Source organism: Orycteropus afer, unplaced genomic scaffold (genome assembly GCF_000298275.1).
Source record: "Orycteropus afer afer isolate SDZICR_OR568_19922 unplaced genomic scaffold, OryAfe1.0 scaffold00015, whole genome shotgun sequence".
In the NCBI taxonomy this organism is placed as follows: Eukaryota; Metazoa; Chordata; class Mammalia; order Tubulidentata; family Orycteropodidae; genus Orycteropus; species Orycteropus afer.
In genome coordinates this window covers 10566608-10580751 of record NW_006921602.1, presented here as the reverse complement: position 1 = coordinate 10580751, position 14144 = coordinate 10566608, and the positions used below count along the sequence as shown (strand labels likewise).

General features: G+C 40.6%; 1 protein-coding gene across 1 annotated transcript in view; it reads right to left on the bottom strand.

The window, feature by feature from the left end:
• The window catches only part of INTS14 (integrator complex subunit 14), a 35152-nt gene that overhangs the window by 5458 nt on the left and 15550 nt on the right, over positions 1–14144 (bottom strand). The window contains exons 7-8 of the mRNA XM_007957626.2: positions 11241–11385; positions 9351–9484 (exon numbers count right to left, since the gene is read on the bottom strand). Coding sequence (XP_007955817.1) covers positions 9351–9484; positions 11241–11385 — 279 coding nt within the window. The remainder of the gene's footprint in view (positions 1–9350; positions 9485–11240; positions 11386–14144) is intronic.

Here is a 14144-nt window from a genome sequence, read left to right as displayed (position 1 = left end):
GCATAGTAAATCACATGGTTGTCTGATTCAAAATGGCCAAAACCAGTCCATTTCAGCTCACTAATGCCGAGGATATCAATCTTTATGCGTTCCATTTCATTTTTGACAACTTCCAATTTTCCTAGATTCATACCTCGTATATTCCATGTTCCGATGATTAATGGATGTCTGTGGCTGTTTCTCTTCAATTTGAGTGGTGCCACATCAGCAAATGGCTTTCTCGAAAGCTTTACCTTATCCATAAGAGTAAGGCTGGGTTTACTCAGATGATGCAGCTCTTTCCCAGTCCTATTTTGAGAGCCTTCTAACCTAAATGGACTATTTCATAAAGTTGTGCGGTAATGTATCAAGCAGTATTTCTTTGCTATTCATAAGGTTTTCCCTGGCCAATTATTTGAGAAGTGAATGGCCTCTTCCTTCTTCCTAGTCTTTCTCAGTCTGTAAGCTGTGATGATATCTGTGCACCATGTGCATTCCACTGGGTTAGAAACACCAGTGGCTCAGCCTAAAAACTCACATCAACACATCACCATGGTAGGACAAACCGACAGACAAGTTTGTCTCCCTGTTGGAAATCTCTCGTACCACCCTTACCTTGATCCCTGTAGATGACTCCTCCTCTGTCTGAGTTCCTGGCTTTTAATCCCCTTTTTTCTGCTCTCCCACACTATTGCTTTGGGTGTGCCTGATTTCCCTCTCCTCACCTGGATCCCTGCGGCTGACTGCTATTTTGAAAGCCATGTGGATTAACAGGGATTTCAGTCTTTGTACCTGCTTCCCAAATCAACAAAAACTCTGCCACAAGCTTATAAACACACAGCTACTGGTTCATTTCATCCTTATTACCATCGTTTGAGGCAGGCAAAGCAAGGGTCACTTTCCCATTACCTCATGGAGCTCAAGTCCCTTCCCAAATGCTCATGCTAAAAATCGGAGTAAGACCGTAAGTCAGAAGTTCTTTAACCCTGATTTGGTTATTAATTCAAATGCTTTATATTGGCCTCACACATATTATCTGCACCCCCAAAAACAAAAAAAAAAATATCGGCTCAAATCTTCAGACATGTTTCCAATCATTAACACTTGTCAATACAGAAACCTTTTCAGTTAGGCCAAGAGCCTCACAGTCCTCTCCCACACAGCATGCGCATTTCCAACTTCCTCACCTTGATCTAAGCTACCTCCCCTGTTTAGAATGGAATGTAGTCCCTTCCTCATTCATTTATCCACTCACTCACTCATTCAACATCTAGAAGGGAGCTACAATGTAGCAAGGCCTGGGCTAGGATAAAATATTTTTTCTGGCCTCAAAAAACTTATAGAACATTTATTAAATTCCAACTATGTGCCAGACACTTTACATATACAACTTCTTTCCTTACAGCAGCCCTTCCCCACTGCCATCGAGCAATTCTGACTTATAGTGACCCCCACCGGGTTTCTGAGGCAGTAAATCTTTACAGAAGCCCCTTCCTCCTTCTGTGGAGTGGCTGGTGGGTTTGAACCACCAACCTTCTGGTTAGCAGTCAAACAAAGTAATCCTAGAGGGTAGATATTATTAGTCTCACTAGAGATGAGGAAACTGAGGCTCAGAGAAATTGGACTTACGAAAGGTTTTATAGTAAATAACTAAGTTGGGATTTGCATCTGGTCTGCCTGGTCCTGAAGCCAACACTTTTCCCACCATTCAACACTGCTGTTTCTTACCTACCAAACTTATCTATATGCCAGGTTGTTGTGATCCTGTCCTACCTCCTCCATGCAGTTGTCTCCAGTATTTCTAGAAGATAATGATTTCTCTAGACCTTGTATCCTACAGCAGTCAGTACTCAAGACATTCCAATACCTAATCATAACCTATCTTGTACTGTCCCTAATTGTTTGGAGCCTATATGCGAAAACTGGCTTAGCAGACAAGCAATACTGCATTTATGAAAAAAAAGAAGAAAAGAAACAGGGAACAGGCAACTCTTAGAAATAAGAAATATAATAGTAGAAATAAAAAATTAAACAGTTACAAGATGATGTTGAAGATACTTTCCAGAAGGCAGAACAAAAAGATAAAGATGGAAAAATGGATTAAAGAAAGATAAGAAGATCACATACACACAGACAAATACAGGTTCCAGAAAATGAGAACAGAAAATACAGAGGAACAAAAATCAAAGAAATCATTATTTCCAGGTTTGAAGAACATGACTGCCAGATGGAAAGGGCCCACCCAGCGTCCAGCACAATGAGTGAAGAGACCAACAACTAGCTACATCATTCTGAAAATTCAGAACACCAGGCACACAAAGAAGATCCTTAAAACACGTCAGGGTCAAAGCCCTGGGAATTAGCATGGGACCACGCTCTCAGTAGCAGCACTGGAAACCAGAAGAGAAAACAGAGCAAAGCTTCAAAACGCTGAGGGAAAATGAATTGCAACCTGGAACCCTATTCTATACCAATCAAGTATACCAAAACCCCCCCAAAAAACAAACCCATTGCCAACTGACTCTATAGTCCATTCTGACACATAGTGACCCTACAGGACAGAGCAGAATTGCCCTGTAGGGTTTCCAAGGCTTCTTCACGGAAACAGACTACCTCATCTTTCTCCCACAGAATGGCTGGTGGGTTCAAACCTGCCGGTCTTTTGGTTAGCAGCTGAACGCTTTAACCACTGTGCCACCAGAGCTCCTCCAATCAAGTATAAGGGATGAAATAAAGACATTTTCAAATATGCAAGATTTCAAGATATTAACTTCCCTTGTATCTTTTTCTCAGGAGCCATGAAACAGAGAGATCTATATGAGAAAAGTGAAGGAAGACTCAGTTGACAGCTATGCAACAAGCCTAAAGAACAATCAGTCAGTCACTCATGAAACAGGAAGATGGGAGGTGACACCAAGGGAAAAAAAAAAAAAAAGGAAACTGACAAAATACCTCATGAATGTATCTTGATCCAAGGAATTAGTTAAGTACATACGACACAAACAAAGGGGGAAAAAAAAGTAATAAATACAGGGGAAACAAGTTGCACAAGAAACAAAATGTTATCACAGTATACCACGTGGTTCAGGTATAAATAAAATTTCCATCATCTAACAAGAACTGAATACTGCCAAGAAAGAACACTAAAGCCATATTAGGAGGGCAGAGGAAGGGAAAATGTGCTTGTTGAGTGGTGTGGTATGTGGTGGTAAGAAAGCTAAGTAATCAACTTTAAAAAGTCAAAAAAATGCTAAAGGAAAAAGAAATAGCTATATACTTACATTACTTACAAATATAAGTAAATGTTAACAGAAACAAATAAATGCCAGTAAATACTAAAAGTAGCTGTCTCTAAGAATAGAATTAAGAATAGGAAGGGACTGGTATAAACTTACTGATATTACTTGCATGTTTTGCAGTCATAAAAACAGTATCTATCTTATTATGAGTCTACATAATTAAAGTGTGTGAGGCACTTTGTACACAATCTCTCAATAAATTCTCTCAATAACCCTTTAAGGTAGGTTTTATTAGTATGTGCTACCATAATACCAATCCCAAACTCTTCAGATTGCTGTAAGAATTAACTGAGAGAAGACATTTCATTGCAAGTGTCTAGCACAGTGTCTGGCACAAAGTTAGCTAAAATATTAGCTATCATTATCCCCACTGGGAGCTCTGGTAGTGTAGTGCGCCTAAGGCACTTGACTGCTAACCAGAAGGCTGGCAGTTCAAACTTACCAGCCACTCCTCAGAAGGAAGGTTGAGCAATCTACTTCCGTAGTGATACTGCCTTGGAAACCCAAGGAGGGGTTGCTATGAGTCGGTTCCAACTCGACGGCACATAACAACAACAACACTCCCCATTAAAAAGAAAAACAGACCCACTGGGAGGAAAGTGCAGTATGTGTATGCTGTTGTTGTTATGTGTATGCCGTCGAGTCGGACCTGACTCATAGCGACCCCTCCTTGGGTTTCTGAGGCAGTATAACTATGGAAGTAGATTGCTCAACCTTCCTTCTGAGGAGTGGCTGGTAAGTTTGAACTGCCAGCCTTCTGGTTAGCAGTCAAGTGCCTTAGGCACTATGCTACCAGAGTTCCCAATATGTATATAGGAGAGTAAATAGCAAATCAACCTGACTGAAGAAAAAGCGTAACAAGGACAGAACTAGCCAAGTTTCCTATGCTAGAAGCCAGGTAGAAAGAAGCTGGAATGCTACCATCTTAAAGTATGGACTGGCATCTTGGATGACAATCACCACTGGTCAGGAGTCAGCAAACTTTTTCTGTAAAGGGCCAGTACTAAATAGATATTTTAGGCTTTGTGGGCCACATGGTCTCCATCATAACTTTTCAACACTGCCACTGTACCATCAAAAGAAGCATAGACAATATATACATGAGTAAGAGTGGCGGTGCCCCCATGAAACTATTCATTTGGTCCACAGGCTGTGGTTAGCCGATACCTGGTCCAAGTGAAAGGTAAAGAAGGCCAGAACAGAGCAAGAATTCAGGCATGCTACAGAGACTAAATGAAGGCGGTGAGGAGGAGTTTCTCTATTCTCTTTCTCTGTCTCTGTCTTTCTCTCTCTCTCTCTCAACACATTTAACTGTCCCATGCTCTCCTCCAAATATGGCCCTATTTCCCTCCTCTTCATGGCCAAACTCCCCATCTTCATTTCTTCATCTTTAACTCACTCCTCAACCTGCCTCCTTGCTGACCACCCATTGAAGTTATTCTTATAAAGTTACCAATAATCTCCTGTCAAGCTCAATGACTCTTCATTGACAGTGTCTTTTTTTCCTTGTAGTTTCTATTCCTATAAAACACTCATTCTCCAGTCTCTTTTGGATTAAATTCTCTAGATGCTAATCCTCCCGTTGGCTTCTCCTCAAAGGAGAGATCATTTCTTCATGTGATTTCAAATTTTCTTTTTAAATTATAAACTCATCTACAGTGGGGGTTGGTTTGTTCTGTGGAAGTCCTTTTGCCCTTTTTAGAAGTGTTGCTATAGAGCATTATCTTAGCTTTGAATGCACCATGGCTTTCACTCGTTCAGACCCAGCTACCATGTTGTTTGGACATTCCCTATATCAGAATGGGTGGTTTAAGTTCATATGGTGCAAGACTTACATTTCATTTCTCATAGAAATTGTTTCACTTCTTAATACCTAGAGAACATGACCTGATATAATTAATGGATAGAATTTTCCTTGTCATCCTCTCACTAAGGAGGTACAACTACCACATTCCTGGCTTTATTCAGAGATTTCAGTTTCTGTCTTGTTTGGAACCAGTTATGTCTCCTGCCCCTTTGACCTTTAAAACCCCAGCCCCTGGGTACTAGCTCAAGGGTTGGAAAACTATGGTCCACTGCCTATTTTTGTGTATCCTGTGAGTTAAGAATGGTGTGTGTGTGTACCATTGTGTAGTGTCTTCCAACCTAGGGGGTTCATCTTCCAGCATTCTCCCAGACAATACTCTGTTGTGATCCATAGTTTTCATTGGCTAATTTTCAGAAGCAGATTGCTAGGCCTTTCTAGTTTATCATATTCTGGAAGCTACTCTGAGACCTCTGCACCATGGGTGGACAGTATTTGAGATACTAGTAGCATTGCTTCCACCATTATACCATATAGCAACAGGCAAGCCACTACAGTATGACAAAGTGACAGATGGGTAGATATATATATTTAGAAACATACACCCATATATATGAGAAAGAGAGTTATTTTAAGGAATTGGCTCATGAAATTGTAGGGTGCTAACAAGTCCAAACTCTGTAGGTCAGGTGATAGGAAGAGTTGAGACTCAGTAACTTCTACCAAATAATCTATTTAGAGTCTAGAGACAGAATATATCCTAGAGAAAACTTCCTTTTTGCTCTTAAAGCCTTCAACTGATTGAACAAGGCCCACTCACTTTATGGAGGACAATCTGATTCACTTAAGGCCAACTGATTTAACCACCTGTAACAATTTCATAGCAGAGTCTAGACTAGAGTTTGACCCAACAACTAGGCATGATTGCCCAGCCAAGTTGACACATAAAATTAAACATTACACGCTCTTCTGCTATATATCCTTCCAGACATATTCTAAATATTAAAATATTACAATGTACAATACTATATAGACAATTTGAAAATATTTGTAAGAATGGTTTTTAAACGGTTGGAAAAAAAATTGAAAGACTATTTCATGATATGTGAAAATTATATGAAATTCAAATTTCAGTGTCTATTAATAAAGATTTATTGGAACAGAGTCACATTCATCTGTTTATGTATAATTTATGGCTGTTTTCATCCTACAATGGCAGAGTTGAATGTTGTAACAGAGACCATATGGCCCATAAAGCCTAAAATATTTACTATCTGGCCCTTTACTGAAAAAGTCTGCCAACCTTGACCCAATTTCTGGTGCCTATATTCAATCTAAAATATTTTCTAGGCCTCAGTGGCAAAGGACACTCTTCAGACCTTGACGGACTTGTGCTTATGTGGTGAACAACATAGGGCATTACTTCCTTCCTGAGTAGTCATTCTCCTGCCTTCTGTGACATTATTCACCTCTAGTTTTTCTCCTCCATCTCACTATTTCAGGAGCTCTGGTCTAATTTGCTGGACAAGAGCAAATTACCTGACTGCTAACCAGAAGGCTGGTGGTTCAAACCCACCAGCCACTTCTTGGAAGGAAGATGGGGCAATCTACTTCTATAGTGATACTACCTCGGAAACCTAAGGAAGGGTCGCTATGAGATGGGTCCAACTTGACGGCACATAACAACAACAACAACAACAACATCATCTATTTCTTCTCATCTTCTTTGATAGCACCCTATTCACTGCCTTTAGTAGGTGGTGCTCCCAGTGCTATGGCCCTTGGCTCTCTCATTTCCTTCATCTATTTTCCTGAGGCCACTTCTTCTAGAAGTATGATTATGGATCACCTGAATTAGAATTACTTGATGTAATATTAAAAGGGCAAGTTTCTGGTCCTGAATCCAGACTAGTGAATCAGAATCTCTGTATGTAGGCCCAGGAAACAGAAAAATTCCAATCTGTAAACCAATGCCCTAAGCAATCTCTCTTTCTTACCATTTGAACTCTTAGAGGTATGCTTGTAACTAAAGATTATGTATCTAATTTTGCCCTCTTTTCTGAACCCTAGAGTTATCTCTACCTGCATCTTTTAGACACAAACTCAACATGTACAAAATATTTCTTGTTTCCAAATCTATTCCTCCTTGTCTATTTGCTATTTCCATGAATAACACCACTTTTGACCCAGCAGCCTAGGGTGGAAAACTGGGACCATTCTCAACTCTTCTCTGGCATTTATTCTCCTATCCAGTCACTACTAATTCTATCTCCTAAGTACCTTCTGCAGGGATCATATCCTTCTCGACCCAGCCATTTCTCTTTTTCTGGCTCCCACTGCCACGTCTCTAAGACTCTCACAGTAGACTTCTAGCTGTGGGATGCTCTTGCTCTTAGTTTTGACTATTCAAACCCACACTCCACAGGGTTATCTTTCTAAATGCAAATTATTCTCTCTCACTTGAATTATGGCCATGTTGTATAATTTCAGGGGCCACCAGGCACCTAGAATACGACGTTTCCTAACTAGTGGTTTCCTAGTATCTGTGGAATAAACTGCCAGCTCTTCATACTTCAGATGAGATCTGTGCTGCTTTGGACACTGTCCTTACCTGCCCCCACCCCCAATCCCACCTCACCCTCATCGTTTTTTATGCTGTCACCTTTCTTTTCTATAGGTGCTCTTTTTGCCCAAGATGCCCTTTCTCTCCTATTAGCTAACCAAATTCTTCTTTTTCTTTAAAACTCAGCAAGGTTATTCCTCCTCTTTGAAGATTTCCAAGTCCTCCAAGCAGAGCTGATTACCCCCTTCTCCAGGCAAGCTCTGATCTCGTGCCAGCCTGTGTTTATTCTACTACCTACTAGACTTTGCACAACTCCAGCTACCTCTTTTATCCCCTGGGCCTGGCACTGAATAGGCTGCTTAGTAGATGTTCCTGAAATTGAAGTGAGGCCAAATAACTCTATAGTTGGAGCCTGAGTAACTAGAAGCAGAGGCCTCATTTGAAAGGAGTAGGAAAATCAGAAGGAAGTTTGTGGGCAAGAGGCAAGAGACTATGGTTTCTGTAAAACACATGCTGAGCTTGAGACGAGAGCAGAATAGCTATATGGAGTCAGGTGGAGGGATCCAGCTGGGAACTGGAAATCCCAGAATACACGAGTTCCTTGGAGAGCTGAGGCAGGACTGGAGTTATAGATTTGGGGCATCTGAAGCCACTAAAGTTGAAGAAATAAACAAGAGAGAGAGAGATGAATAGTCCAAGATTCCAAGGCAAAGAATAATACCTTGCGAACTGTGAGACAAGAGAGAGGAAAGACAGTAAGAGCAAGAAAAACTGCCACAAGAAAAGCCATCATCTAGGTACCAGGAGAACCAACAGAATGCTATGCCAAGAAAGGAAAGAGAAAAACTAGCTTCTAGAAGGAAGGGAGATTAAATAATTCAGGAATGACTACAGGATACCTGAGTTGAAAATAATATACCAAAGGAAAAAATAGTTTATGGAGTGTGATAGTTGGAGCTGTGTGTCAACTTGGCTGGACCACAATTAGGTGTGGTTGTTATGATGTGGTTATTCCCATGATGGGATCAGATGATTATGTTTTGAGCAGGCAATCTGGTGAAAGGGAGTCTCTCTAGGGGTGTGGCCTGCTTCTAGTATATCCGAGGACATTCTAGGAAAAGAGACATTCTTCTGTGGATCGGGATTCTGTTATGCTGCCTACAACTGTCCGTGAGCGAACAGTCCACCATTTGGCCTGGAGATCTTGAATTCGTCATTCGTTGGAGTCAACAGCCAGTGTACTGCCTGCCAGCCTTGAGTTCCTCAGCCCCTGCGGTTGCAAGAGTTGGGAAAAGCCTCCAGCTTGACGTGTGATCCAGGAACTCTGGACTTGCCAGCTTCTATAAGTGTGTGAGCTGTTTTCCTAAGATAAATTTCTTTCTTTATATACATACATATATAACTTTACTGATTTTTGATTCTCTAGAGAACCCAGTCTAACACATGGAGAGTAACTTTTCACTCTAAGCAGATAGAATGTTTGTATTTACTTAAAGCAACCTAAATGTTGGTTTCCCCTGAGCTATGAAAGCCAAAGAGTTCAAACATCAAATTCTCTTGGGGTTCTCTACTACATACTTAGCACCACAGACCACAGCACACGAGTGATGGAGATGACACAGCTCTCTGACTGCACAGCCAGAGATGTTCAGAATAGCAGAGAGGAAACAGAGCTGAGCTAAGTAAAATCTAATCAGAATTATACCTGAAATAGGACCCAGCTGTGCCATTTTCCCTAGCCATGGGAGAGGTTCTGGGCCAGGCTCAAAGAGAGACATCATGAGGTTTGATTTCTTCTTGCTGTCAGCTTGGGAGTAGAGCATTCCATGCCATTCAGGACTAGATGGAGAGAAGGTGGAAGATCAGACAAACATCAAGCCTAGGACTGACAAGTTACATAAGTCTAGTCTATGTTTTTCTGTTTAGAGATATGGGCTTACAGTTTTAAACTAAGCTGCATTACTTTTACCAAAAGCAAGTCTTAAATCTGAAAATGCATACGGCTGTTCCATAGTCTTACCATTCTCCTGAGTTACATTATTATCCAGGTGGACAGCAAAAGGAGTCTTAAAAGAGAACGAAACATCAGAAGGGCAGCAAGTAGCTGTCAGGTGGGGCCATGACCTATATATCTTTTCAGCTGCCTCCCTAAGTCATTCACAGCACTACCAACACAGAAGCCCTTCTAACATAGGGCACAGGCCATCACTCAGTCCCTTAAGAGGCTCTGTCCCAGGTTCTCAAGAGTCCAGGTGACTCTTTCTTTCTTTTTTATTTTTCCAGGCTGTTTTGACAACTGTGGCTGTATGGTTTTTTTTTTTTTTTTTAATTTTTATTGGGATTTGGGTGAAAGTTTACAGAGCAAATTCATTTTTCATACAGCAGTTCACATACACTTTGTTTCATGACATTGACTGCAATTTCCCACAATGTAACAGCTCTCCTCCCACTTCCTCCCCATAGTTTTCTCTTCCTTGTGTCTTTCCCTCCATGCACTCCTACCCCCTGAGGTGTCTCCCTGTGCATACACAGCCCTTCTATTCTCCCATGACTGATCTCTTCAAGGAGTGTCTCTACCTAATGTAAATGTTCAGCTCATATGCCTGTCTTTTGTTTGGTTGGAAGCCACAGAGTGGGCTCAATTCCAGACGTGAAGGGCAATTAGGGGCCATAGTGTCAAGGGTTCTACCAGGCTCTATCGGACCAGCAAACCTGGTCTCCAGATGATTCTTATATTCAGAGCAAATATGAGTAGTTTGGGTGCCTTTTCAACCACTAATTTGAACTTAAGCAGAAATGGAGCCATGGTTCCTCTGAATAACTCTAAACTCTTGCTATTCTATACTAGTCAACCCCAGGTGATGGCCAAAAGATGACCAGTCACATTCACATTTCTAACCATAGGTATTACAGAAAGGGAAGCAGAGACTGCAGAGAATATGAAAGCTGGAAGGGTTCTGCTCATAGGGAAGGAACACAGCAGAGTGGTTAGTTGTAAGCATGGGGCTGGAGTCAGAAGGCATGGGTAAGAACTCTGGCTCATTTACTAGCTATGTAACTATGAACAAGTTGCTTAACCTCTCTAAGCCTGTTTCCTCATCTGTAAAATGGAGATAACACTACTAGCTCTTTGCATAGTGTTGGTGTGAGGGATTAAATGAGTTAAAGTAAGTGAAGTGCCTGGAGGACAGCCTGGCACATGGAAAAATCCTCTATCGGTGCTGTAAGCATCTTTATTACTTAGTTCTGCCCTCTCATTTTATAGGTGAGGTGCTAGGAGTCTTGTCTAAAATCCCACAGCAGGTTAGTAGCATTGCTATGACCAGAAATCACAGATGAGAGGAAAGCTAAGAAAAGATATAATTAAAAGCAGTAAAAGAATTGCTAACTTGTGGCAAGGGGAAGGCTCACTTCATCCTTATTCTAGGGGGTGATTTAAATGGAGTAAGTGATAGGAAGTGGGAAGGGTATATGGTAAGAAAAGGAAAAAAGTAACAAGGAGCTTTCTATTTCTTTCAGAAAAGTCTGGGAAGCACTCTACTTTGTGGACAGGTTTTCCCCTTTGACTCAACCAAACATAAACAAAGCTTCCTACCCTAATTGAACAATTGCCACCATTCCCTCCACCTTTAGGCTGCCATGGAGCAGGACACAAAAGTTGGGTATTTTGCCTGCAATCTGATTGGCTGAATTCTCATCTTCATTGTCATCAGTGACGCCAGTACCCACCTCATCACCTTCTGTGAAAAGAAGAGGAACACAGGTCAGACTGAAATCACCTAGAGAAACCCTGAAGAACTACTGGTAATTACGCTATTGGCTGTTTTCAGCCTTGAAAATAAAGTACACGGAATTGTAAGGGATATTATGTGTAAGAAAAACTCATATTCTAATTTCCAATGTCCATATAAGAATCAGTTTTCACATGTTATATGATTACTTTTATATGAAATGTCTAGAATAGACAAATCTATAGAAAACAGATTAGTGGTTACCAGGACTGGGGACAATGAGGAGGAGACTGGCAATGACAGACAGAGGTTATAGGGTTTCTTTTTTGCAGTGATGAAAAAGTTCTTTATTTATCCTTCAAGCCATCAAAGTGATGTTAACTATGTTAACATTCAAAACAAAACAAAACACTGAATTGTACACTTTAAATGGGTGAAGTGTATGTAAGTGAATTTCAAAAATATTTGTTTCCCATAGTTTCCACTAGGGTGCTCAGTTAGATGCTAGCTGGCGGTTTCAGAACCACATATCCACAGATGTCAACAGCATTCTCAACTGACAGCCTTTCAGCAGAATGTGGATGTGAATCCACAAAGGTGAAAAACCATCACTCTAAGATTTTTTTTCTTTTTTGTAAACTTTTTATTGTGATCTGGGTGAAAGTTTACAGAGCAAATTGGTTTTTCATTCAACAGTTTATACAGTTTCATGACACTGATTATAATCTCCACTCTTCCTCCCTGTAGTTACCATTTCCCTCTGTTCTTCTTTCCTATTCATTCCTGACTTCTAAGCTTTATGCCTGGGCAAATGCTGCCCTTTTGATTTCTTACGGTTGGTTGTTCCAAGGTGTATGTACCTCCCTGGTGTTACTGCTTATCTTATAGGCCTATCGTTTGGCTAAAAGTTGAGCCATTGGGGGTGAGTTCAGTTTGGGCTTGAAGGATGAATAAAGGGCATAGTCTCAGGGGTTCCACCAGCCTCTAACAGACCAGTAAGCCTGGAGTTTTTTATTACTTTGAGTTTTGTTCCACAATTTTCTCCTGGTCTATCCAGGACCTCCTATTGTGATTCCTTTCAGAGTCATTGGCAGTGTAGCCAGGCATCATCTAGTTCTGGTCTCAGGGTCAACTCTAAAGCTTCTTAACTGGACTCTCTCCAACTCCAGGTTTTCATATACTCTGCTGACAGATGAATCTTCCTACAATTACCTTTCCTCCAAATATATCTGGCTGCTCAATCTAATTCAAAGACTTTCTAATTTCAACAGCGAGAGTTTACCCAGTTTAGCTGGCATTCAACAGCCCTTGGAGTACAGCCCCATTCAGCCTTTCCATACTTTTCTTTCCACTGTTCCCCTATATGAGCTTTTCACTCTACCCAATGTCTTTGTTGGCAATATATATGACCATGCAGAGGTTCCCCACGACCTTAGAAATAAAGGAGACTTGATTGTTCTCTGAGAACAATAAGGTAAGTTTTAAATACAGTGATCACAATAAACTAACAGTGGGAGCATATCAAGATTTTATCTGTTGGGGAAAAATGTGGAACAAAATTTCAAATTCTCATGGAACCTATATTTTCTGGAGTCACTGTGGCTAAATGAACCCCCAATAATAAAATAATAAAATCTGTAACTATTGCCCTGAGATAATCTTTAAACCTTAAACCAAAAGTAACCTTGAAGTCTTCTGTAAACCAAGCAATACCAAACTCTAATCAGACCCATTGCTGTTGAGTCAATTCTGACTCACAGTGACCCTATAAGACAGAGCAGAACTCTGCCCCAGAGTTTCAAAGGCTGTTAACCTTTATGGAAGCAAACTGTCACATCTTTCTCTCGAAGAGTGACTGGTGAATTCAAACCACCAACCTTTCAGTTAGCAGCTGAGCACTTTAATCACTGTGCCATCAGGGCTCCTAAACCAAACAACAGTTTAGCTTAATTAATAAAGAATGTATGCCTTGAACATTGTAGTCTTTTAAAGAACTATCTATTTGGGACCAAATTGACAACAGGAACTCGAAAGGTTAAATAGGAAATTTAGGGGCAGTGAACTTATGTTAAGAGCTCTGGTGACACAGAGGTTAAAGTGCTAGCCTGTTAACCGAAAGGTCAGTGGTTCAAACCCACTAGTCGCTCTCTGGGAAAAAGATGTTGCAGTCTACTTCTGTTTAGATTTATAGCCTTGGAAATTGTATGGGGCAGTTCTCATCTGTCCTATAGATCACTTTAAGTTGGAATTGACTCAATGGCAGCAGGTTTGGTTTTGGTTTGGAGCTTATGTTAATGGGGGAGGAACAATTTGGAAAAGGAGAGTTGAGAATGGTGCACAATTAACCAATGTCATTGAATTGCATGTGGAAATTGCTGAACTGGTTTATGTTTTGCTGTGTATATTTTCAATAACAAAAATATAAATTATTAGTAAATAAATAAATAAAATCCATAATCCTTCCTCTTTCTAAAAAAGATTCTGCTTATGAATGTCTGACTGAGGAATACTCTAATCTCTAATTGTGATGACCTGGGCATAAGTGACATGTGATGATAACTCAGTAAGTGAAAATTTAATTGACTGCATACACTTGGAGAAAGCTGGTGAACATAAACGGATGGAGGCCAGAACAGAGAGAAGAAGTTTAAAGAGCTAGAGGCTAGTATTGTTCAGAGTGATGCTAACTCTAGGGAAGATAAATTCACAGTTTCTGGAGTGGTATAATCTGTAGGAATGAGACTTCACAAGGGTCTAGATTCACCCAT